The sequence below is a fragment of the Mustela nivalis genome, assembly GCF_964662115.1.
Source record: "Mustela nivalis genome assembly, chromosome: 5".
NCBI classification, from domain to species: Eukaryota; Metazoa; Chordata; class Mammalia; order Carnivora; family Mustelidae; genus Mustela; species Mustela nivalis.
The window spans coordinates 82537526-82563488 of NC_139024.1; the positions used below are offsets into that span (position 1 = coordinate 82537526).

General features: G+C 45.1%; 1 protein-coding gene across 1 annotated transcript in view; it reads right to left on the minus strand.

Annotated features, from left to right (window-relative positions):
• Positions 1–13938: 13938 nt before the first annotated feature.
• Positions 13939–25963, minus strand: part of PXT1 (peroxisomal testis enriched protein 1) — a 51087-nt gene continuing 39062 nt past the window's right edge. Inside the window, 3 exon segments of the mRNA XM_082732231.1 lie at positions 13939–14389; positions 23404–23508; positions 23512–23534. Coding sequence (XP_082588357.1) covers positions 14045–14389; positions 23404–23508; positions 23512–23534 — 473 coding nt within the window. The 3' untranslated portion in view covers positions 13939–14044.

A 25963-nucleotide genomic window follows, 5' to 3' on the forward strand; every position in this document is an offset into this window, starting at 1 on the left:
AGAGCCCATACTCCTTGGTAGCTAGGGAGACGGTATGCACCCCCACCAATTGAATACCTTCACCTGGCCTGACCCATCCTTGTATTTGGGCTTTGTTACCTGTGACTGGTTTTGGGGACTGGGAAGGGGAGGCGGGGCAGGGACAGCTTAAGTTTTACTGCTTAAGTTAAACTTAAGACAGCTTAAGTTTTACTTTAAACAACAAAATCACTGTTTAACTGGATGGCATCGCTCTGGCTAAATAGGCCCTTACAGCTTCACCAGCTTGCATTCCCACCAGCTTTATAAAAGGGTTCCCCTTTCTCCACATCCTCACCAACACCTGTCTTTTCCTGACTTGTTCATTTTAGCCATTCTGACTGGTGTAAGGTGGTATCTCATTATGGATTTGATTGTATTTTCCTAATATTGAGGGACATTGAGCACTTTTTAAGTGTCTGTTGGTCATTTGGATGTCTTCTTTGGAGAAATGTCTGTTCATGTCTTTGGCCTGTTTCTTGATTGGATTATTTGTTCTGTGGGTGTTGAGTTTGGTAAGTTCTTTCTAGATTTTGGATATGAGCCCTTTATCTGATATGTCATTTGAAAATATCTTCTCTCGTTCTTTTTTGTTGTCTTTTGGTTTTGTTGACTGTTTCCTTTGCTGTGTAAAAGCTTGTTATCTTGATGAAATCCCAACAGTTCATTTTTGCTTTTGTTTCCCTCACCTTTAGAGACGTGTGTAGCAAGAAGTTGCTGTGGCTGAGATCAAAGAGGTTGCTGCCTCTGTCCTCCTCAAGGATTTGGATGAATTCCTGTCTCATATTGAGGTCTTTCATCCACTTGAAGTCTATTTTTTGTGTGTGCTATACGAAAATGGTCCTCCATTTCATTCATGACTATGGTTTTCTGAGTACAAATCCTTTGTCTCTTTGATTAGATGTAGTCCTAAGTATCGTATGGTTTGGGGTGCGATTATACATGGAATGGAATCCTTAATTTCTCTTTCTTCTGTCACATTGTTGCTTCAGACAAGTGGAAGTGATTTCTGTGCATTGATTTTATATCCTGACACTTTACAGAATTCCTGGATGAGTTCTAGCAATTTTGGGGTGGAGTCTTTTGCATTTTCCACAGAAAGTATCCTATTGTCTGCAAAGGGTGAGAGTTTGACTTCTTTGCCAATTCAGACACCTTTTTTTTTTTTCTTTTTGTTGTCTGATGACTGAGGCTAAGAATTCTAGTACTGTGTTGAACAATAGTGATGAGAATGGACATCCCTGTAGTGTTCCTGACCTGAAGGGAAAAGCTCTCAGTTTTTCCCCATTGGGAATGATATTTGCTGTGGGTCTCCCATAGATGATCTTTATGATGTAGAGGTACCCTCTCTCCCTCCATGGTGAAGAGCTTCGGTCAAGAAGGGATGCATTAATTTGTCAATTCATTCATTTGTCCTGCATCTATTGAGAGGATTCTATGGTTCTTGTTCTTTCTTTATTAAGGTAGTGGATTCCATGGATTGATTTGTGGTTGTCAAACCACCCTTGCAGCCCAGGAATAAATTCAGTTTGGTTGTGGTGAATCATCCTTTTAATGGGCTGTTGGATCCTATCCTATTGACTGGTATGTTGGTGAGAATTTTTGTATCCATATTTTCAGGAATAGTGGTCTGTAATTGTCCTTTTTGGTGGGGTCTTTGTCTGGTTTGGGGGACCAAGGTAATGCTGGTCTCATCAAAAGGATTTGGAAGTTTTTCTTCCCATTCTATTTTTTGGAAAAGCTTCAGAGGAAGAGATGTATTAAATCTTCTTTAAATGTTTGGTAGAATTCCCCTGATAAGCCATTTGGTGCTGAGCTCTTGTTTCCTGGAGGATTTTTGATGACTGCTTCAATTTTGTTGCTGACTATGAGTCTCTTCAAGTTTCCTTTTCTTCCTGGTTCAGATTTTTTCATTTCTATGTTTCTGAAAATGCATCCTTTTTTTCAAGACTGCCTGATTGGTTGACATAAAGGTGGCATCTTATGTTCTTATAATTTTTTTGTATTTCCTTGGTGTTGGGTATGATCTCTCCTTCTTGATTCATTATTTTATTTATTTGGGTCCTTTCTGTGTTCTTTTTGAGAAATCTGAGCAGGGGTGTATCAACCTTATTAATTCTTTCAAAGAACCAACTCCTAGTTTCATTGATCTCTTCTATTGTTCGTTTGGTTTCTACTTCACTGATTTCTGCTCTGATCTTTATTATTTCTCTTCTTCTTCTGGGTTTAGGCTTTCTATGCTCCTCTTTCTCCAGCTCCTTTAGGTGTAGGATTAGATTGTGTAATTGAGACCTTTCTTGGTTCTTGAGAAATGCTTGTAGTGCTATATACTTCCCTCCTAGGACCACCTTTGCTGCATCCCAAAGATATTGAACAGTTAGGTTTTCATTCTCCTGTGTTTCCAAAAATTTTAAAATTTACCTTGAATTGACTGGTTGACCCATTCATTCTTTAGTAGAATGCTCTCTAGCCTCCATGTATTTGAGTTCTTTCCATATTTCCTCTTGTGATTGAGTTTCATTTTCAAAGCATTGTGGTTTGAAAATATGCAGGGAATGATCCCAATCTTTTGGGATGAAAATGAACATGGCAGCACCCCTGTCTCTGGCCCCAGAGCTGAGAGCTTGAGGCCCCACTACTCAGTGTACCCTCACAGAAAAGCAGTCAGTTCTACGTGTCTCCCTGGTCTCTGTCTGCACTTTGTGCTCACCAGTCTTGTGACCAAGAATTTCTGTCTCTGGCACACAACCCAGTTTGGAGTCTCCAAACCCAGCAGACTCCTGCAGCATGCTCAGGCACAACTCCTCCTGGGGGAATAAGGGGGCTCTCCCCAGTTGTGCCACTTCTTGGATCCCTTCTCAAAGAGCAGTGGCCAGGCTGTGCTGCGGATTACAGCTTATGGCAACCCCCAGCTTAGAGCCTACTCCTGGGCTCACTCTTTGCAGCCGGCTTCCCTGCTCCAATACCTGGGAGCTCTGCTGCCCTCAATAGCCCCTGGTCTTCCTGGGACCCTGAGGATCCTGAGACCACCTTGTCCCTTTGAGGGTTCCACCCCCTGCCCAGCCACCAGAGCTACATTCCTCACCAGAGTAGACTTCTAAAAGTTCCGATTTTGTGCTCTGCTGCCCCTAGCATTTGGCAGTAGCCGGCTGACATATGCTCCCTCTCCCCAGGATTTATCTTCCTACCTATCAGCTTAGACTCACTTTACTCTATGTCCTACCTCGTGGAAAGTGGTCGCTTTTCTGTTTGTAGCGTTGCTGCTATTCTTTTCTTGGATCTCTGTTTGAATTTGCAGGTGTTCACATTGGTTTGGCAGCTCTCTAGCTGAATTCCTTGTGCCAGATGAAATGAAGGTTTCCTACACCTCTGCCATCTTGGACTCTCTCTTCTTCATTCTCCAGATTGCTTTGGGTTCGGTGGGCATGTTAACATTATTAGCTCTTCCAGTTAATGAGCGTGGTGTATGCTTACATTTATTTGTGTCATCTTCCAAATCTTTGGCCCATACATTCACCCACCAACACACACATATTTTTCCTTCCTTTTCCACCATGTGTTCAGTATAGCAGGACTTCCTCATTCTTGGTTACTTTTAGTCCTAGATTTTTTTTCCTTGATGCAAGTGTCAATGGCATTGCTTTCTTAATCTCTTTGTGAAAGTTGGTCATCAGTACATAGAAATACAAGTTGGGGCACTTGGGTGTCTCAGTTGGTTAAGTGTCTGCCTTCAGACCAGGTTCTGGGAATGAGTCTGGCATTGGGTTCCCTACTCAGCAGGGCATCTGACTCTCTGCTGCTCCCCCTGCTTTTGCTCGCTCGCTCTCTCTCTCTCTCTCTCTCTCTCTCTGTCTCTCTGTGTCAAATACACACGTTCTTTAAAAAAAAAAAAAAAGAAAGAAAAAGAAAAGAAAGAAAGAAATGCAACATGTCTCTGTATATTGACTTTGTATCCTGCAGCTTTACTGAATTTATTTATTCTAACTTATTCAAATTTGTTTATTTGTTAATAAAACAATTTTTTTGTGGACTCCTTAGGGATTTCTACATATAGTATCATGTCATCTACAAATAATGACCATTTTCTTTTCCTATTTAGATTTCATATCTTTGTTCTGTTTTGGTTGTTTGTTTTGTTTTGTTCTGTTTTTGTCTAAATGGTTTGGCAAAGGCTTTCAATACAATGATGAATGAAAGTGATAAGAGTGGGTATCTTTATCTTGTTCTTGCTGGTAGAGGGAAAGTTTTCAGCATTTCACCTTCGAGTATATGGTCAGCTGTGGGCTTTTCATATAGGGCCTTTGTTTGGTTGAATTATGTTCCCTCAGTACCCAAATGGTTTAGAGTCTTTATCATAAATGTATATCAAATCTTGTCAAGTGTTCTTTCTTCATCTATTGTAACAATCCTAAAATTTTTATCTTCTATTTTGTTAAGGTGGTGCTTGCTATTGGTGGATGTGCAGATGTGGAATCATCCTTGCATCCCTAGAATAAATCCCAGTGGATCACATTGTGTGATCCTCCTGATGAATTGTTGAATTGATGTTGCCAATAATTTTTTGAGGATTTTGCATCTCTGTTCATGAGGGATATTATTTTTCCTTTTCTTGTGGCATCCTTGTTTTGGTAGCAGGATGTTTTGCTGCCTTCATGAAATGAGTTTGGACCTATGCCCTTCTCCCTTCTTTAAAAACAGTTTGGGAAGTGTTGGTATTAACTTTTCTTCTACCATCTGGTTACAACTCCTCAGTGAAACTGTCTGGTCTTGGGCATTTGTTTCCTGGGAAGATTTGGCTATCAAATCAATCTTTTTAATAGTGATCAGTCTATTCAGATTTTTTTTCCCCTTCTAGGTTCATTCTAGGTTGTTGTTAGGAACTTAACCATTTCTTCTAGGTTGTCCAAGGTTTTAGCCTCCACTTGCTCATAGTACTCTGTAACGATCCTTTGTATTTTTGTGATATCCTTGTAATAGCTCAGGTTTCTTTCTCCTCCAGTTTGTTTCCTATGATTAAGAGTCTCTCATGGTTTTTCTCCCTCTCTGATTTCTTCCCATTCAGTTTTCCCTCCCTTCCCCTGTGGTCCTCCACACTATTCTTTGTGTTCCACACATGAGTGACACCATATGATTATTGTCATTCTCTGCTTGACTGATTTCATTTAGCATAACCCCCTCCAGTTCCATCCATGCCGATGCAAATGGTGGGCATTCATCCTTTCTGATGGCTGAATACTAATCTGTGGTATGTGTGTTCTACATCTTCTTTATCCATTCATCTGTTGAAGGACATCTCAGCTCCTTCCACAGTTTGACTCTTGTGGATATTGCTGCTATGAACATTGGAGAGCACGTGCCCCTTCATTTCACTGCATCTGTATCTTTGGGGTAAATATTCAGGAGTGCAATTGTTGGGTTGTAGGGCAGCTCTACTTTTAACTTTTTGAGGAAACTCCATGCTGTTTTTCAGAGTGACAACACCAGCTTGCATTCCACCAATAGTGTAAGAGAGTTCCCATTTCTCCACATCCTTGACAACCATTGTTGTTTCCTGTCAATTTTAGCCATCCTAACTGCTGGAAGGTGGTATCTCATTGTGGTTTTTAATTCTCTGATGACAATTGACTGGAGCATTTATTCATGGACTATTGGCCATTTGTGTGTCTTCTTTGGAGACATGTCTCTTCCTGTCTTCTGTCCATTTCTTGAGTGGTTTCGTTGTTTTGTGGGTGTTGAGTTTGAGCAGTTCTTTGTAGATCTTTGATACCAGAACTTTATCCGTCATGCCACATGCAAATATCTTCTCCCATTCTGTAGGTTGCCTTTTCATTTGTTAATTATTTCCTTTGCTGTGCAGAAGCTTTTTGAAGCTCCTTGATGAAGTCCCAATAGTTTATTTTTGCTTTTGTTTCCATGGCCTTTAGAGACATGTCTTGCAAGAAGTTGCAGTGCCCAAGGTTGAAGAGGTTGTTGTCTGTGTTCTCCTCTAGGATTTTCATGTGAGACAGGAATCAATTATCTTTCTTTCCTCATTGTATTTGAGCCCTCTTATTTTCTAGCTAAAAGTTTGTCAGTTTGGTTTAACTTTCCAAAAAAGGCAGCTCATATTTTCACTGATCTTTTGTCTTTTTAGTCTTCTTTGGATTTATTTCCACTCTCCTTTTTGTTAATTCCTTCTATCTACTGATCTGAGGCTTTGCTTGTTCTGTTTTGTTTTTCCACTTATTTCTGGTGTATATTAGGTTGGTTATTGGAGAGCTTTCAGATGGATTGATGAGGACCTGAGTTTCTATGAACATCCCCCTTAGAGCTACTTTAGCTGCATCCCATAACTTTTCATAGGTTCTCTTTTTCATTTGTCTCAAGGTGCTTATAAATAGCCAAGGTCCCAAGTTACCAACTGGGTGTTGGTGGTGGGTGGTGATGTGGGGCCTGTGGTCGTCTCATCAAAACCTGTGAAATTCAGGGACACTCCTGTCTGTTGAATTGTGTGGAGGCAGGTACACAGCAGTCTCTGGCGATGCACGACAGTCACACTAGACCACCACCAGAGGGGCAGTGTGTGGTGGGAGCCAGTGCTCTGTTTCCATGAAAACTGATCAGGATCTGGTGACTGTAATTCCTAGCAGAAGCATGGAGAGAGGAGGGTGGTGGTGGTGCACACTTGCTAGTATTGTGGTCAGCACTAACCTGGAGTCCACTGAAGTGAACCATGCCTGGCAGAGAAGGTTCCCAGTCACTGTAGCTGTGGGCACTGTGCCTGTGGCTACTTTCATGCCAGGAGCTCCCATGCTGCTGCCTCCTGTTTTTCATCATCTTCATGGTCATGAGCCTCTGCTCTTGCCCCATGGCCTGCTGGGGTACTGTCCTCCCTCCATCTGGCCCTCATCCTTTGCCTTGTACAAGCCGATGCCAGGGTAGCTGTCTCAAGAGGCAGCTCTGTCAGTCCCCTGATGGAACACTTCCATAAATCCCCTGAGAGAAGAGGATGATGCCCTGCCCTGGAAGGAGGCTGCAGGTCCTCAATCAGGAGACCCACATCTTCCTTTTCAGCCTGGCCTGCCCTCCCCTCCCCTCACTCTTCCTCAGCGAAGCTGTCATACTTCCTCAGGAGACAGCTGTGACCTTAAAAACCAATATTGTTTTGTGTTTCTCCATTCCTTAGCTCATCCATGGAATGTCTTTAAAACCTCTCAGTGGGTTTTCAGCAGTCCTGCAGGGCTGTCTGCTCAAAGAGGGGATGACCGGGCACCTGGGTGGCTCAGTGGGTTAAGCCGCTGCCTTCGGCTCGGGTCATGATCTCAGGGTCCTGGGATCGAGTCCCGCATCAGGCTCTCTGCTCAGTGGGGAGCCTGCTTCCCCCTCTCTCTCTCTGCCTGCCTCTCCATCTACTTGTGATTTCTCTCTATCAAATAAATAAATAAAATCTTTAAAAATAAATAAATAAAAAAATAAAAAAAAAGAGGGGATGACCTTGGAGGGCCAGCCTTCTCTGCTACTGCCCTATGCATGTCCCTCAGCCCTGGAGCCAGCTGCCCCACTGAGTGCAGGGGACATGAGCCAGCCCATCCTGAGCCCAGGCTGTGTCAGCAGTGTAGACTGATGTGTGCCAGGAGCAGTGGGCAGGTGGCATGGGCCAGGGGCAGGCAGTATCTCTTTCTGATTCCTTCTCCCTTTTCCTTCCCAGAGGTAGCTCAGAGCAGCCTCCACACCCCACATCACGAGACCCCTTGACGTGCACTTCCAGCATTCATTTGGGGAGCTTGGTGGGCTTCCTCTTGCTTCTGTGTCCTATACCCACACACATGTCAGTTCCTGGATCAGGGGAAGGATCATACCCTTGTCTGTACTTGACCCTCTTCCTATCCTGCACTGAGCCCACCCACTTTTGTGTCTTCCATGGATGCACTTGGAAGCAAGTTTGTACATAGGAAATCTAGTAGCCAAATGGATCCAAGTCATGATCACTGAATTAGTGATCCAGGATAGAGAACAAACCAGCTCTGAAACCTGTCACACACTGTTACCATCTTGTACTAGAACAGAAACAGCAATAGCTTTCTGGATTATTAAATGGCATCTTTCTCTACTTACACTCTCTTGAATGCATAGGTGCTGATCCTGGATGAAAAGGGACCATGGATCCTGTGGGCTAGGATTAACAGGTAAAATACAAGAATTTACTGACATTTGAATTGGAGGCATAGAGGGAATAAATAGTGATGAGAAAGTACTCCAAAGTAGGACATATGAACGTTGTGTATCAAAGCTTTTTCAAATAGGTTACTGAAAGAAAAATCTTTTTTATTGTTTATTTTAATACCAGCCAAGTTAGCAGACAATGTTATATTAGTTTCAGGTGTACAATAGCGTGAGTCAGTAATTCTATATAATACTCACTGCTCATCAAAAAAAAGTGTAGTCAACCCTCTGATGAAGTCCCAGAACCTAAGTCAGGTTCGGTGGGGTGAGGAGGTTCGGAGCCGACGACTAAAGAAAGAATACTTAAGACGTCGTTGGTGCAAAATGGTGGTTTATTAAAGCACGGGGACAGGGCCCGTGGACAGGCAGAGATGCGGCTGCCCCGGGTTGTTAGGAGTGGTTGGTTATATACACAGGAGTTGGGTAGGTGAGGACAAAGGGGTGTTCAGAAGGGCTATTGGGGCAAAGAATACTATCAGGATATTGAAGGCTTAGTTGCTATCAAGTAAAGACAATTGGAAGTCTGGTGGAATGTAACATTCCTGCTATCAAGCATCCTTGTTAATGAGATTTAGGTTTAGAAGAAATTTAACTTTATTTACTTTTCCTTCTACCTCCACCTCCTTCCGGTTTTCATGGAGGGGAGGGTGACATTAGGGCTTGAGGAACTGAGTTCTGTGTCTTTGGAAATTGGGCTATTGATAAGGTAACTTCTTTGTTGTAATCTCAAGGAAATTTGAAAACCAAGGGAGACTCCTGTTTTGCAGGATTGCGATCTCAGCAAGTTAACTATTTATCATTTTATGGCAGTCAGGGGTGCCTGAGGAATGCTACACCTATGGAGGGGAGCAGATGAAGGGGGGGGTGCAAGGCGCCAGCTCTTGCTTTGTCCTCAGCCAGCCTCCTGCTCCTTCATCACCTCCATTCACCCCCTGCTTTGGTAACTGTCAGTTTGTTCTCTGCTGTTAAGAATCTGTATTTTGGTTTGTCTCTTTTTTCTCCTTTATTTATGTATGTTGCTTTCTTAGTTCTACAGAAGAGTGACAATCATATGGTATTGTCTTTCTCTGACTGACTGATTTCACTTAGGATAATCCTGTCTAGATCCATCCATTTGGCTGCAAATGGCAAGATTTCATTCTTTTTATGGCTAAGTAAATTTCCACTGTGTGTGTGTGTGTGTGTGTGTGTGTGTGTGTGTGTGTGTACATATCTCTCAGCTCATTCAGCACTTTATCAATGGACACTTGGGTTGCTTCCATATTGTGACCTTGTAAATAATGCTGCAAGAAACGTAGAGGAGCATGCATCCTTTTGTGTTATTTTTTTGTATGCTTTGGGTAAATACCGAGTAGTGTGGTTGCTGGATCCTACTTGTAACATATAGAGGACCCTCCATACTGATTTCTAGAGTGGCTGCAGCAGGTTGCTCTTCCACCAACAGCACAGAAGGGTCCCTTTTCCACACCCTCCCAGCACCTGCTGTTCCTTGTGCTGTTGTTGGGAGCCATTCTGGCAGTATGTGCTAATATCTCATTATACTTCTGATTTGCATTTTCCTGAGCTTGGGTGATGGTGAACATCTTTTTATGGGACTGTTGGCCATCTGTATTTCTTCTTTGGAGAAATGTCCATTTATGTCTTTAAACTATTTTTTAACTGGATTGTTTTTTGGTGTTGAGTTGTATCCACTCCACATATTTTGGACACTATCTCTTTACTGCATAGGCTATTGGCAAATACCTTCTCCCTTTTAGTAGGTTGTCTTCTTATTATTACTTCTTTCTTCCTAGTTCTTCTGCTGTGTGGAAACTTTTTATTTTGATATAGTCCCAGTTGTTTATTTTTGCTTTTATTTCCTTTGCCTCAGGAGACAGTCCAGAAAAATGTTGCTTTGGTCCATGTCAAGAAGTTACTGTCTATACCCTCTTATAGGATTTTTATGGTTTCAGGTCTTCCACTGAGGTCTTGAAACTGCTTTGAGTTTATGTGTTTGTATGGTGTAAAGAAGCAAAGTAATTGCATTCTTCTGTGAGTTGATGTCTAGTTTTCCCAGCACCATTTGATGGAGAGACTGTCCTTTTCCTTTTCAATATTCTTGCCTGCTTTGTGGAAGACTAATTGGCCACACCATTGCGGGTTTATATCTGAGCTTCTCTCCTGTTCCCTAGGGCACTGTGTGTATTTTTGTGCCAGTGCCATGCTGTTAGGATGACTACAGCTTGGTAGTATAACTTGAAATCTGGAATTGTAACTCCTCCAGCTTTGTTTTTCTTTCTCAACATTGCAATGGCTGTTCAGTATCTTTATTAGTTCCCTACAGATTTTTAGGAGTGTTTGCTTGAGTTCTTTTTGTTTAACTGATGTCAGTGAGCCAACCTGTAGTACATCATTAGTTTCAGATGTAGTGTTCAATAATAGATCAGGTGTGTATAACCCCCAGTGCTCATTGCATCACATGCCCTCCTTAATGCCCATCACCCAGTTACCTCATCCCCATTCCACCTCCCCTCCAGCACCCCTCAGTTTGTTTCTGTAATGAAGAGTCTCTCATGGTTTTCCTCCCTCTCTGATGACTTCCCATTCAGTTTTCTCTCCCTAAACCTCTGACTCTCTGTGGTGTTTCTCCTGTTCACATATGAGTGAACCCATGTGCCAATTGTCTTTCTCTGATAGACTAATTTCACTGAGTATAATACCCTCCAGTTCCAGCCAGGTGGATGTGATGGTAAGTCTTCATCCTCTCTGATGTCTGAATAATATTCTGTTGTAGATATGAACCACATCTTCTTTATCCATTCATCTGTCCCTGAACACCTAGGCTCTTTTCATAGTTTGGCTAGAGTGGATAATGCTACAATGAACATAGGGGGCGGGGCAGGTGCCACTACTTTTCACTCAATCTATATCTTTGGGGTAAATACCAAGGCGTGCGAATGCTGGGTTGTAGGGTAGCTCTATTTTTAAATGTTTTTAAGTTCTGGGCAGTCTCCACAATGGATTCTATCTCAGGAGTTCTGAATCCCATTGCCCCTGCTCCTATGGAGTCCCCCCATTGGACACAAAGGCTGTTCCATGGAGATTCCCCAGGGCAACACTGGACTAGCCAGTGTCTTCAGGGTGTGCCCCCAAGCCATCTGATGTGGCTGAGGGGCCATGAGCAATTCTGAATCCAAACCAAGGTTTTGGCTGCTCTGCCTTACTTGCACACAAATAGCAGTGCCTGGGTCAGGCCTTCACTGCAACTGCTGAGCCAGCTTAGTGAGGACCTTGCCCAGGACACTAGCCCCACAATACTGTGAGGGCTTTCAAAGTCCACAGTGAAGTCATGCAATGCGACAAGGGATTCTACATTAGGGTAGATGATGCAAGGTATCAATTCCCACCAAACAATGCAAAAAAAAAAAAAAAAAACAAAAACCATTTAAATGACAGAATAGTAAGTAGTTCAATGTACTCTATATAATGACAGTGATGGGAAAAGTGAACGATGGCATCAAAAAGGGGAAGGGGAGTTCCAAGAAGCAGGATGGAGTTGTAAAGGGGTAGAGGGTGTTTCGTGGAGGAAGGGGCCAGGAGGCTTTCAGAGGTTCCAAAGGGTAGCATCAGGATGTGCACTCTGCCTGACCCACAACCCTACAGAAATGCAAATTGGCCTGAGTGAGTCACTGTGGTCTCTTTGTTCCTGGGTGTGGTTCTTTCTCCACTTCCGGAGGCTGTTGATTTTCCTTTGTTTTCCTCTGAGCTGCAGTATTTTGTGTGGATTCAGGGCTGTTAGTTGACACAAATTCTTCCTGCAGAGAAGTGGACTAGAAGCCATCCTTGTTTCCTAAGTAGACCTGAATAGATTCCATAGTAGTAGCCCTTTCCCAGGCCCCTGGGCCTTAATGTGCTCTTGAAGTTCTATTCTTAACAGGGTGAAAGAATTCTTTCAGTTTTTTAAAAATTCAACAAAGTCACACTTTTCATCATCTCTACCATGGTCTGTAAACACTGAATGAACAAGGTTTGACAGGATGAAGGAAGAATTGGCTTTGCAGTGGGGTTTGGGGCACTGTTGCCCCCGTGTGGCCACTCTCCAGATAGCACGTGGCTGAATGTGTTTGGATTTACCGGATTCAAGGGAGAGTAAGACCGAAGAAGGTTGGTCCTTGAATTCCTTAGCTCCTGAAAACCATCCTCTAATTAATGAGCAGTATCCTAAATCGAGTATCTCTTAACTAGGTATTAGGGTTAGGGTCAGGGACAAGTTACATACATTAACTATAGGACAGCTTCTTGTATGTCAATCTTACCTGCCTGAGTTGTTTTTAAAGAATTCAATAGGAGAAGATATAGTCACCAAAGCACTGAGCATAGGACCTGTCTCTGGAAATAGGTCACTAAACACAATGATTGTTTCATCTTAGCTCAGGACCAGGAGATGGGCCTATATGTGCTTGGCAGGTAGCATCTGTAGCCAGCTGGCCATCTCCCCACCACAGCCACCCACACCCAGCTCAGCCCATCCTCCGCTCTGCTCAAGGGCAGCAAGCAGACGGACCAGGTGCAGGTGGGACTCCCTCCGGTCAGGCATGGCTTGCTTCCAACAGGTAGAGAAGTGGGTCAGCTCCCATGCACATGATGTGTTCCTTTGGTTCCTTACTGTCAGCCTCCCCTTTCTGTCATCCTGGTCCTGAACCTTTAGCTCCTGTGAGAACTTGGTTTTGCACATTTGTGTAGATCTGTGTTCCTTCGTTCACTGTCCTGGGATTGGAGATGAAGGTGGTAAAAGTCATCCTACTATGAAAGCAGCCAAAAGAAATATCAATGTGCTCTGCTGCCAGCACCATAGATTTGAAAGCCATGGCCCACCAGGTACTTCATGTTCTACACAATCAGCTTTAGGGACTCACAGATGCATGTGACGTGAAAGCGTACTGTAAGAAATTTCATTACCAAACTTTTGCCTTGCAAGAGACAGTTTAGGGTCACCGCCTCTCATCTGCGCTATCATTTCCAGTCTGGCCAATGCCCAGTCACACTGACACATGTAGCCACACAAGGGCACTGCTGTGACATCCTCCTGGAGCACCCCTGGTCCCCTTGTCCCCCGGTCTGTCCAACCCTGCACACCCCCAGTCCTCCAGAGCATCCCCCATCGTATGACAGCTGTGATCACCCTCCTGGAGCATTCCCGGTCCCCCACCCCCAGGTTGTCCAACCCTGCACACCCCCAGTCCTCCTGAGTGTCCCCTGTTGTGGCACTTGTCACACAAGGCTGTCAATTGTCTCTCAGTCTGTCCTTTCCGCTTGGAGTAGATCTCTTACGGATGCCTGGCTGGGTGACAGGTGGATGAATGGTTTTGGGATCTTTTGTCCTGGAACAGAAGGTGTCCTTCAAATCCCTGAGGGGCAGGGGGAGTCTCTGCCCCTCTGTGTGCCCCCAGCCTCAGTGGAACCTAGTGTCCAGGACAAGGGACTTGGGAGTCCTCACAGATGAATTTTGTTCTATGAAGGTGGCTTTCTTCTGAGATCACTATGCAACCACATTGCATGGCCATTCCTGGGGGACAGCAAGCATGCTACTGTATTGTATTCTCCTTGCACACTGTGGCTACCAAAGAGGAAACACACGCTCACCCTCACAAGTTCATACTTACACCTCCGTTTCTGAACATCACCATGGAAATGACAGTGAATTCCCATAGGACTGCAGACTTGTAGACGGGCCTTTCAAGGTGTCAGTAGAGGAGGATGGAGATGGTGCTATGGCTAAAAGGATGGAAGTCCTTGCCTCTGGGGGTGAAGAAATTAGATTTGTCCCAGAGGCGCTACATTCTACTCAAAGAAGGGACATGATCGTACGATCTTTGAGACCAGGGATTGGCAGACTTTTCTGTAATGTCTTCTGTAAAGATTTTCTGTTAGGTGTTGCAGTCCACGTGGTGTCTCTGACAATGTCTGCACTCTTGCATTGTGGCTTGAAAGCAGCCACAGACCATCTATAACTAATGTTCCAGCCACACCTGATTACAAGAATATAGGGAGAGGTCCAATTGGCCCATGGGTGGTAGTTTCCCACACCCCAGATCTGCAAAATGTTGGATGATAGTGGAGAGGGCTCTTCCTTTCCAGTGGCAGAGTGGGAAGACACTGTGATCTGTCCTGCCTGACCCCAGCCCCTGTCCTTGAATGAAAAGAAAGATGAGAGTGAGATTGGCCAAAAGTTAAGGCCTCAGGAATCCTCCCCCCCCCCCATTCTCTCTCGAGTTTCCCCCAACATGTTTGTCTGTGGTGGAATTCAGCATATGTATTGTTTAGCTGAGTCAGTCCCCACTGCCTTGTGGCTATATCGTTCAGGTTATATACCACACTGATGGTCATCTTGTTCAGGCCAAAACCATGAGCACATTTAGGGTTCTCCTGAGTTAGCAGAGGATCCAGCATGTATGGGCTTCAGGACGAATCTGAATGAGCCCTCAGCAATGTTATGGGGCACCTAGCTTCCTGGGCCCTCTGTGGCATTGGCATGGGTCTGTCCTAGGCCCCCCAAAACATAGCTTTTTCCATATTCTCTACCCTCTGTCAACATCTGTGTTTCCTACCAACTGTGTCTTTGCAGACAAACTCTGAGATGGCCTCCACTGACATCTCAGAGTCTCATTATAACCAGTGCCAGAGGTTTCTGTGGCCCTGACCTGACCTTTGTTCCCAGATATGCCCCATGAAGAGTCCCATGAGAGCCTGGAAGTCCAGGAAAGATCTGTGAGTACAGAGGCAGGATCACCAAGGGGGTTAATGGAGGGCATGAGGTTCCGAGTTTATGGCCCGGGATGCTGCCAATGTTGGCAGTGGCCTCAGTGGGGCATGCAGTTTCTCCTGTTCTGAGGGGTCTGTGCAGCTCCAAAGGGCACGGTTTCCTCCTGGGGTGTGACTCAGAGGTCCCCAATCTGGGGGGCTTCAGGGCCAGGACTCTGGGGACAGAAGCCTGAGAACCCAACCCAGGGTTGGGTTTCAGGCCAAGGGGCATGGAAGCCTCACCTTTCGGTGGGTCTCCCAGGGGGTCTGAGGAGAGGGAGGTTGGGTAGGCATTCAGAGGAGACCCAGGCCACATGTGAACCCAGCATTTAGAGTTCTCTCAGACAGGCTTCCGTCCATGACCAACCAGGACCCTGGGCCAGGCCTAGGTGGCTCCCACGAAGGACTCCGCTGCCGGGAGCAGGTTTGCCCGGGGATTCCAGCCAATTCTCATGAGATTTCTGCCCAAATCAATGTTGATTTGGGCAGAAATCTCATGAGAATTGGCTGGCATTGGGTGGTGATTCTGGCCGGGCACCCACCTGGTGTTGGGAGTGCTTTCTCGCTAGTTGCATGTTGTGGCCATGTGGACCTTGAGATGGGCCCACGTGGCTCCACTGAGGGTCCCCGTGGAGGCAAGCTCCCTGGGGTCTGTGATGTGGCAGGGTGTGCGCCTGAGCTTCAGACTCTCAGTTTGTGGTTCGAAGGAGTCACCATAGGTCACCATAGGTCAGGGTGGCCTGAGGGGGGGCATGTAGGTTTCTCCAGGTATGAGGGTTTTGCGCAGCTCCCAATGGCACGGTTGCCTTCTGCGTGGCAGGTGGAGTTCTGTGGTATGGCTCAGGGTCTCCAATCTGGAGGGCTTGGGGGATAGGCCCCTGGGGATGAAAGCCTGAAAACCCAACTTAGTGTTCAGGTTAGGGCCTAGTGGCATGTCAGGCCTGATCTGCCAGTGCTGAGACTGGCAACTCAGAAGGCTGAGCAGAGGGAGGTTTTGGCCATGTGTGCACCTGGCTTTTAGAGCACTTTCTTGCATGGTTCGGGCTGCGACCACTCGAGATCTGGGGCCAGGCCCTGTCAGGTCCCCTTAAGGTCCATGTAGCTGGAAAGGAGTTTGCTGGAGGTTTCTGAACAATTCTCACGAGATTTCTGTCCAAGTCGATATCAATTTGGGCAGGAAGCTCATGAGAATTGGCCAGCATCGTGCAATTAAGCATCGTGCAATTCAGGCCACACTCATGCCCGCTGTTGAGAGCACTTTCTGCCTAGGTATGTGTTGCCACAATCTGGGAACTCAGGCTGGGGACACCCAGTTTCATGGGTGCTGAAGTCAGAAAGAGATTCTTTGGGAATTCTCCTGGATAGAGGCATGCTGGTGGTTTCAAGGGGCTTGGCATCAGCAACCCTGGGGTAAATTTCATGCCTGACGCTGAGTGAGTCAGGTTATCCCACAAGTTTTCCGTTTCCTCCTTAGGAAATTGCTGGCAGATAATGTTCTGCTTGAAGCAGAACCCACCTGCACTGTCAGTGGGCATGCAGGCTGTTGCAGCCACTCTGGAAAAAAGTATGGTGGTTCCTCCAAGAGCTAAAAACTGAACTCTAGGATCCAGCAATTGCACTCCTAGGTGTTTACCCAAAGGACACAAAAATGCACTCTTAATGGGGTACAAGCACTGTGATGTTTATAGCAGCATTATCAACAGTAGTGAAACTATGGAAGGAGTCCCAATGTCCATTCACTGAGGAATGGAGAAAGAAGATGTGGGTGATCTATATCTATATCTATATACAATGGAATAGGACCCAGTTTCAAAAAGAATGAAATCTTACCATTTGCAAGGATGTGGATGGATCTGGAGTGGATTAAGCTAAGCAAAATCAGTAGGACAAGACCAATACCCTATGACTTGACTCCTATGGAATTTTCAAAAAGAAAACAGATGAATATAGTGAAGGGAGAAAGATAGGCCAATGAGAAACAGACTCCACCTTAGAGTACAAACTGAGGGTTGCTAGAGGCAGGGGTGTGGGGGAAGTGTTCAATGGGTGATGGCAATTAGGGAGGGCACTTGCTGTGATGAGCTCTGGGTGTTCTATGCAATTGAGAAATCACGAAATCCTATCCCTGAAGCAAAGGATTTACCACTGCACAGAAACGAGTTGGAATTGAAGTCAATGAAGAAAAGAAGACCATGTTCTGCTTCATGAAGAGTGAGGTAAAAGTGGAGTGATTTTCACTCTCCTATTCTGTAGATGATCATTTTCAAACACACTGTGGTAGGATACGCTAGTTTATTTTTGCATAAGGAATCCTCAGAAAGCTGCCATGGGGAGGCACCTGGGTGGCTCAGTGGGTTAAAGCCTCTGCCTTCAGCTCAGGTCATGATCTCAGGGTCCTCCGATAGAGCCCCACATCAGGCTCTTTGCTCATCAGGAAGCCTGCCTCCCCCCACTCTCTCTGCCTGCCTCTCAGCCTACTTGTGATCTCTGTCTGTCAAATAAATAAATAAAATCTTAAAAAAAAAAAAAAGCTGCCATGGAAGATTCAGATCTCAGGGCATGTACATGTTCCATTGATACGTTCCTTACAGTTTGCCCAGGTACACAGGTAGGTGGAGAGAAATGTGACAGAAGAGGAAAGGAGGTGTTAAGCATTCAGGAGATAGTCTTTTCCCTTTCTCATGAAAGACTTGGGCCAGTGTAATTTTGGAGGAAGGAGGGGGATTCCAGAGCTCTGCGGCAGAGGGAGTTCCAAGTCTGCCTTGAGCTGACAGGGGTCCCTGAGATGAGCTAAGCTAAGGCACGATCTGCCAGTGCTGGAGCCGATCCCTGGGGTGCTGAGTTGAGGGCAGGGTCAGGAGGTATGTCAGGCTGCGGGTTTGTAGCCAGGGAGCTACAGAAGGTGGGGGTGTAGGTTTCAGGGGGGCATACAGGTTTCTCCACCTCTGAAGGGTTCTGCACAGCTCCAAACAGCAGTTTCCATCTGGGTGGAAAGTGGACTCCTGGGGTGAGGCTCCTGGGTCCCAAATCTGGAGGGCTTGGGGGACAGGCCCCTGGAAACGGAAGACTGAAAACCCAAGCTAGGGTTCAGGATAGGGCTTAATGTCACGGCAGGTCCAATTGATCTGCCAGTGCTGAAAATGAAACCCCAGGGGGCTGAGTAGAGGGAGGGTTTGGCCACCCATGCCCCTGACTTTTAGAATGCTTTCTCACAGGGTTTGAGCCCCAACCACTCAACCACTTGGGACCTCCGGCTGGCTCAGGCAGCTCCCCTGAAGGCCCCCATAGCCAGAAGTGACTTCCGCCAGGGGTTTCCAGCCAAATCTCAGGAGCATTCTGCCCAAATCGATATTGATTTGGGCAGAAAGCTCCTGAGAATTGGGCAGCGTTGGGCGGCGTTTCGGGCCACGCTGCCCCGAGCTAAGAGCACTTTCTCACTAGGTCTGGAGCACCCCCCCACCCCCCCAGGCAAGCTCCCACGGTGCAGAGGTGAGTTAGGGTGTGGCCTGAGCCTCAGTCTCTAGCTTTTTTTTTGCAGAAGGGGGCGCTGAAGGTGAGGTGGTCTGAGGTGGACATGCAGGTTTCTACCTGCTCTGAGTGTTTCCTGCAGCTGCCAAAGGTATGGTTTCCTCCTGGGTGGCAGGCAGCGCCCTGCCATATGGCCCTGCCCTTGAGGGCCAGGACTCTGGGGACGGAAGCCTGAGAACCCAACTCTGGGTTAGGGTTTGGGCCTAGGGGAGTGGCAGGCCCCAGCTGCCAATGCTGAGGCAGGCTCCTGGGAGTACTGAGTAGAGGGCGGGTTTGGCCACCATTCAGAGGCGACTGGGGCTGCACGTGCACCTGCCCTTTAGAGCGCTTTGTCGTAGGCTTAGGGGGACATCCTGCAGGACCCTGGGCTGAGCCCAGGCAGCTCCCACGAAGGTCCCGCTGCAGGACCTGGGGCTTTCTGGCCAATTCTCACAAGCTTTCTGCCAAATGGACATAGATTGGAAAGTCAATGTGACCACTTGATTAAACAGCATACAAAAGGTAAATAAGTGATGAGTATATATTAAATATACCATTCCAGATTTGAAATTCTATTAAAGTTGCTTGATTTAAGTCTTCAAACAGCAAAGTCTTGAACATTCTAGAGCCAAACTTTGGAGGAATTTTTTAAAAATATTTTTAAATGTACTGTGCTCTATTTATTTTTTTTTAAAGATTTTATTTATTTATTTGACAGACAGAGATCACAAGTAGGCAGAGAGGCAGGCAGAGAGAAAGGGGGAAGCGGGGGAAGCAGGCTCACCGCTGAGCAGAGAGCCTGACGTGGGGCTCGATCCCAGGACCCTGGGATCATGACCTGAGCCAAAGGCAGAGGCTTTAACCCACTAAGCCACCCAGGCACCCCTACTGTTCTCTATTTAAAGGTGTTCTTGTCCAGGACAAGATATTTTTAAAAGTTTAAGGCAAAGCCAGCTTGGTAATATGCTTCAGGGAAAGCTAGGGCAGGGATAAGGATAGACATGTAGATCAATGGAACAGAATGGAGAGTCCCAAAATAAACCCTCGCATTTAAGTTCAATTGATTTTTGACAAGAATGCTAAGGCAATTTAACAGGGAAAGAATGTTTTTTTCAACAAATGGTGCTAGGACAACTAGTTTGCCCATGTGCAAAAGAATGAAGATGAACTTTTAACTCATACCAATATATGAAAACTAACTTCAAATGGATCAAAGATCCAAATTGAAGAGCTAAAACTATAAATCTCTTAAAAGAACACATAGATGTAAATCTTCATGACTTTGGGTGAGGCAATGGTTTCTTAGCTATGACGCCAAAAGCAGTAGAAACTAAAGTAAAAATAGATAAATTGAACTTCATCAAAATTAAACACTTCTGTGCTTCAGAGAACACCATCCAAAAGTGAAAGTGGAAGAAAATGTGCAAATAAGATCTGAAAAGGAACTTGCAAAAAGAATGTATAAAGAACTCCTACAACTCAATAATAAAAAGACAAATAACCCAATTTTAAAATGGGCAAAGGATGTGACTAGACATTTCTCCAAAGAGATAAACGAAGGAGCAATGAGGGGGTGCCTGGTGGCTCAGTGGATTGGGCCTCTGCCTTCAGCTCAGGTCATGGTCTCAAGGTCCTGGGATCAAGCCCTGCATCGGGCCCTCTGCTTGGCGGGGAGCCTGCTTCCCCCTCTCTCTGATGCCTCTCTACCTACTTGTGATGTCTCTCTCTGTGTCAAATTAATAAATAAAATCTTTAAAAAAAAAAAAAAAAGAGTAGTGAGGACACAAGAAGATACACAACACTAACCATCAGGGAAGTGACAGTCAAAACCACTATGAGATTCTGCACTCACCAGGCTGGCTGTAATAAAAGACAGTTAACAAATGTTGACAAGGACATAGAGAAACTGTCACCTCACATCCTGCTGCTGGGCCACAATGTAAAATGGTACAGCCACTGTGGAAAACCATCAGGAAGTTCCTCAAAAGTTAAATGTAAAGCTGCCCAGTGACTCAGCAACTTCCTGGATATGCTCCAGGAAGAACTGAAAACATATGTCAACCCAAAAACTTCTACACAAATGTTCATGGCATCACTGTTCTTAACAGTCAAAAAGTTGAAACGACCAAAATGTCTATCAACTGATGAGTGGATAATACATAAAATGGAATAATATTCAGCAATAAAAAGAAATGGAATAGGGCCCCTAGGTGGCTCAGTGGGTTGAGGGTCTGCCTTGGGGTCATGATCCCAGTGTCCTGAGATTGAGCCCCACATCAGGCTCTCTGCTCAGTGGAGAGTCTGCTTCTCCCTCTACCCTGTTCCTGATCTCTCTCTCTCTCTCTCTCTCAAATACATAAAATCAAGAAAGAAAGAAAGAAAGAAAGAAAGAAAGAAAGAAAGAAAGAAAGAAAGAAAGAAAGAAGAAAGAGGAAAAGATGGAAGGAAAAAAGGAAGGAAGAAAAATGGAATAGGAGGTTATGTAGAGCAGTGCCTTCTTGACTGGGTTGAGGCAAATACAGCAAACAGGTATTGTGGGACACCTGGGTGGCCCAGCCAGTTAAGCTGCTGCCTTCCACTAAGGTCATGATCCCAGGATCCTGGGATGGAGTCCCACATCTGGCTCCTTGTCCAGCAGGGAGCCTTGCTTCTCTCTCTGCCTCTGCCTGCCACTCTGTGTGCTTGTGCTCGCTCTCTCTGACAAGTAAACAAATAAAATGTTAAAAAGAAAAGAAAAAGAAAACAGGTGCTGTGATTTGTCCTCCTCTGTTTTCTCCTCTTCAAAGAAAAAAAAAAAATAGAGTACTCAGAGTTAGAGGATAAAGATGCAGGAATGTTGAGCTAAGGACCTTTCCAGAATTCATAAAATACAGTCATCAGAGAAAACTTTCCTACAGAAAAGACTGGATCCTGGAAGGAAAATGGTGACTATGAGGAGGATGTTGTGGTAAATGATCCATAGCAAAGAGGTGGTCAACTCCAATGATGAAAAGGGCAATGGCAGAAAACAAATTAATTTTTTGGCTGAGATAACATTTAGCAATCATTTTCTGTGGCTCAGGCTGGGTTCTAAGTGATTTACACGGATTATCTCATTTGATTTTCACAACAGCCTACTCTCTGCCCAGGGATTCAGTCCCCATTCTAAATGTAAACCAGCTCCTGGTACTCGCTGCTTCCCTTCCCCGGAAGCTTCCCTTATGCATAGGGTGGAACGCAGACACCTGACCACTGTCTCTAAGACCGAGGCCACCTTCTAGAATTCAGCTCATTCCACTCCAGCCACTCTGGCCTCCTAGTGTTGCCTTAAAGCCTGTTGCTGTCACAAGGACTTTGCATTCCCTGTCCCCCAGCTTGGAACACTTTTCCCCAGGTGTTCCCATGGCTCACTCCCCAACTGCCACTCTCTGTTCAAATATAGCTTCCCTAAGGGAGGCCTTCCCCAAAGTCACTCTGCCTCACTCAGCATCTCCAATCCTGCTTTGGGCCTGCATCTCTGTCTGGCTAGTCATTGGCTTTACTGTGTCCCTCCTACATTACTAGTTCAATGAGAGTAGCCTCATCTTCTGTTCTGCTCTCTGTTCTAGCTACCAATGCCTGGAACTGAGTCTAGCATACAGCAAGCACTCAATAAAATGTGTTTGAATGAAATTGGTCCGTCAAATATTGTATTTGACTCTCTGTGTTGGTTTCCTTCTTATTTTTAGTAGTGTGATATTGCTGGGAGCTTTAATTCATGTTTTGTCTGATGAGACAAAAAGGGAATGTTTTCTCTGAGGGAAAGGCTGAGTATGGTCCGCCTTTGGACCAGACCCTAAAAGAGGACATGGCACCCCCTGAAGCCAGCGTGATGGAAGCAGCAGTGATAAGCAAGAAATCATCACAGGACAGGTCCATCTGAGGAAAGAAGTTGGGCTCTGGGGATGCCTGGATGGCTCAGTCAGTTAAGCGTCTTCAGCTCTGGTCATGATCCTGGGGTCCTGGATTTGAGCCCCCATCAGACTCTTTGCTCAGCGGGGAGTCTGCTTCTCCCTCTCCCTGCTTGTGTGATCTCTGTCTCTCTCTCTCTCTCTCTCTCTCTTTCTCAAATAAATAAATAAAATAAAATAAGAAGTTGGGCTATGAGGGCCACCGCCCGCCACCTACCCCCTACCCCCAACCATGGAACCCACCTATCATTCTCTCTCCACTGCCAACCATAGTTTGGTCCCAGTGGACTTGAGCACCTCTAAGATATCAAACAGTAATTATTCTTCTTTCCTGTTTTCCCTTAGTATCTCTAAACAAAGAAGCAAAGAAACCAGCAGGAGTAGGGCTTAGAGCATCACTTCTGGATAGTTCAAGGAGGAAAACCACCAGGAAGGCTGAGGTTCTTTCCTCCCTGATTGAGCATTAGATTCACCTGGGGAGCCTTTAAACCACCTGCTGCCCAGACCACACCTCAGGCTAACTCAGTCAGAATCCCTCAAGGTGGGGCGCAAGCAGCTATAGTGCTTACAACTCCGCAGGTGAATCTAATAGGCCCCCCAGTTTGAGGGTGGGGAGCAACAATTCTCACACTTTAATGTGCACACAGATCTCCCAGGGCATGTGTAAAAAAGTTGATTCTGATTCCAGCACTGGGGCTGGGGCCTGAGATTTTGCACATTTGACCAATTGCCAAATGCCGCCTCTGCTGTCTAGCTCTCTGTGGACCACAGTTTGAGTAGCAAGTGTGAGATCAAATACTGGCTTTGACTCAGGTTCACAACTTTCAGATCTAAGGTTTCGTGATCTGGACATCATTAATCCACGTGTTCTGCTAATTCCTGGGCGTCTCAGCCATTTGACAGCCCTTGTTCTCTTTGCTCTTCCTGGCTACCTGACTGGCTGTTGCTGGGGAAACAGAAGACCCACCTCTTGAACAATCCCACAATCAATGCTGTCCCCGATTTTTCTCAACTGCATGGCCAACTTGTGGATTATCTCCTCCTGGTGATGGTTCTGGCCACTGCTACTCTCCTAGGGCTGAAAAGGCAGATAGTGACCTACATGGGCAGAAGAGTTCAGAAGAGATTATTAACTATCAGTAAACCCCTCACCACTAGTCATAAAAAACTGTCTTATTAGACGAGAGGGATGAAATCTCATCATCAATGATTATAGAAAAGCAAAGTCTTATATTGGAATAGATTAGCTCTGTTCAATAAAAATATAATTCAAACTACATACTAATTTCAAATTTCCTAGTAGTAACACCTAGTATAACATAAGTAATATATTCTATTTAAGATGATATATCCAGGGCACCTGGGTGACACAGTGGGTTAAGCCACTGTCTTCAGCTCAGGTCATGACCTCAGGGTCCTGGGATCGAGTCCCGCATCGGGCTCTCTGCTCAGCAGGGAGCCTGCTTTCCTCTCTCTCTCTCTGCCTGCCTCTCCGTCTACTTGTGATATCTCTCTGTCAAATAAATAAAATCTTTAACAAAAAAAAAGATATATCCAAAATATTATCATTAAATGTATAATCAATATAAGATTATTGCTGATATTGTTTTGCATTCTGTTTATTATACCTAAGTCTTTCAAATCCAACACAAATACCTACAGCACATCTCAATCCAAGCACTACCCTGCTTTCCAGGTGGAAAATCTTGATCTGTATTTAGTCTCATGCAATTTACAGTTTAAAACATGAATTCATGCATCCAAGTTGTTCCAAACATACTTAAAGTTTTCCAACAATGAAATCAAGCATCATTAAAGATGCCAATCATCGTCTGACTTGCCCACACCCCCTTTCAATAGAATCTGCCACGTTGCCTAAGCAATCAAGCTCCTTCTTCCATGTCCTCACCCTGAGCTCAGGCCCATAGCTGTTTGGATCAGAGATGGATACCTGACCCAAGAACCATGACTCACTGGCTGGTCAGGTAGTCAAAACCCAGCCCCTAAATAGAACAGGGTCCCTTCTTCTCTGTTCAGTGTTCAGGAAACTAAGAAAAAATCGGCAGCAGGACCAGCAATGCTACAGGACTATGTTGGGCCTAGGGTAAGTCAAATTCATTTGCAAGCAAACATTATGAAAGGGAAGGAAACACTGAAAGGAGAGATGGAGAAAGCTGGTTGACAGAGAAGAAAAAGCCACCAGTAAGTAAGCCACCAGACACTTACTAGAAAAGCAAGATTAAAAAAAAAAAAGACTGTTTCATTTATTCTTCTCGTACCCACTTAAGACCCCATGTTGCATCACCACTTCCTCATATCAGGGAGATCATATGATAGTTGTCTTTCTCTGTTTGACTTATTTCACTAAGCATGATACGCTCTAGTTCCATCCATGTTGTCGCAAATGGCAAGATTTCATTTCCTTTGATGGCTGCATAGTATTCCATTGTGTATAAATGAAACAAGATGGGATTGGGAGGGAGACAAACCATAAGTGACTCTTAATCTCACAAAACAAACTGAGGGTTGCTGGGGGGAGGGGGTTTGGGAGAAGGGGGTGGGATTATGGACATTGGGGAGGGTATGTGCTTTGGTGAGTGCTGTGAAGTGTGTAAACCTGGTGATTCACAGACCTGTACCCCTGGGGATAAAAATATATGTTTATAAAAAATAAATAAATAAATAAATAAATAAATAAAAGAGCATTGCATAAAAAAAAAAAAAAAGACTGGCCCCAGAATTCCCTGAGAACCTGACCCCACCAAGTTCAGTTCTGTTTCATAAACATCCTCACCACAGCTTTTTGGAGGTGACCGAGCAGAGTAGGTTTCTCTTCCCTGCAACCAAACAAATAATCATCAAAGTATCATATCAATTATCATTGTGCAGAGCTGTCAAATGTAGGAAAAACTGTGTAGGAAATTATGTTGGCTATACAGCTGCTTCAGGACAGACTCTGAAAGCAAAATTTAAAAATTAGGTCCCTGGGACACCTGGCTGGCACAGTCGGTGGAGCACATGACTCTTTATCTTGGGGTTGTGAATTTGAGCCCGATGCTGGGTATATATTTTCAAAATCTTTTGAAAATAATAAAATGAAAAAAAAAAAAAAAGGTTCCTGGTACTAGTGGCTTGTGTTTGGGTTCTGGTCATTTATCCATTCCTATTAAAATTTGAATGGAGGGGCACCTGGGGGGCTCAGTCAGTTAAACACCTGCCTTTGGCTCAGGTCACCATCCTGGGGTCCTGGAATCAAGCCCCACATTGGGCTCCCTACTCAAGAGCATCTGCCCCTTCTGCCACTGCCTCCGCTTGGCCCACTCTCCCACCCCACAGAGCTTGTGCTTATATGCTCCCGTGCACACACACACTCTCTCTCTCTCTCTCAAATAAATACAATTTTTTTTTAAGTTGAATGCAAAATGTCTTCAAGGCTCTGCTGTACTCAACCTGTTTAGTCAGGATCATCTGCTGACTAAAGAGAGACCAGTATCCCTGTCCTATATATATTTACACAGCAAAATACC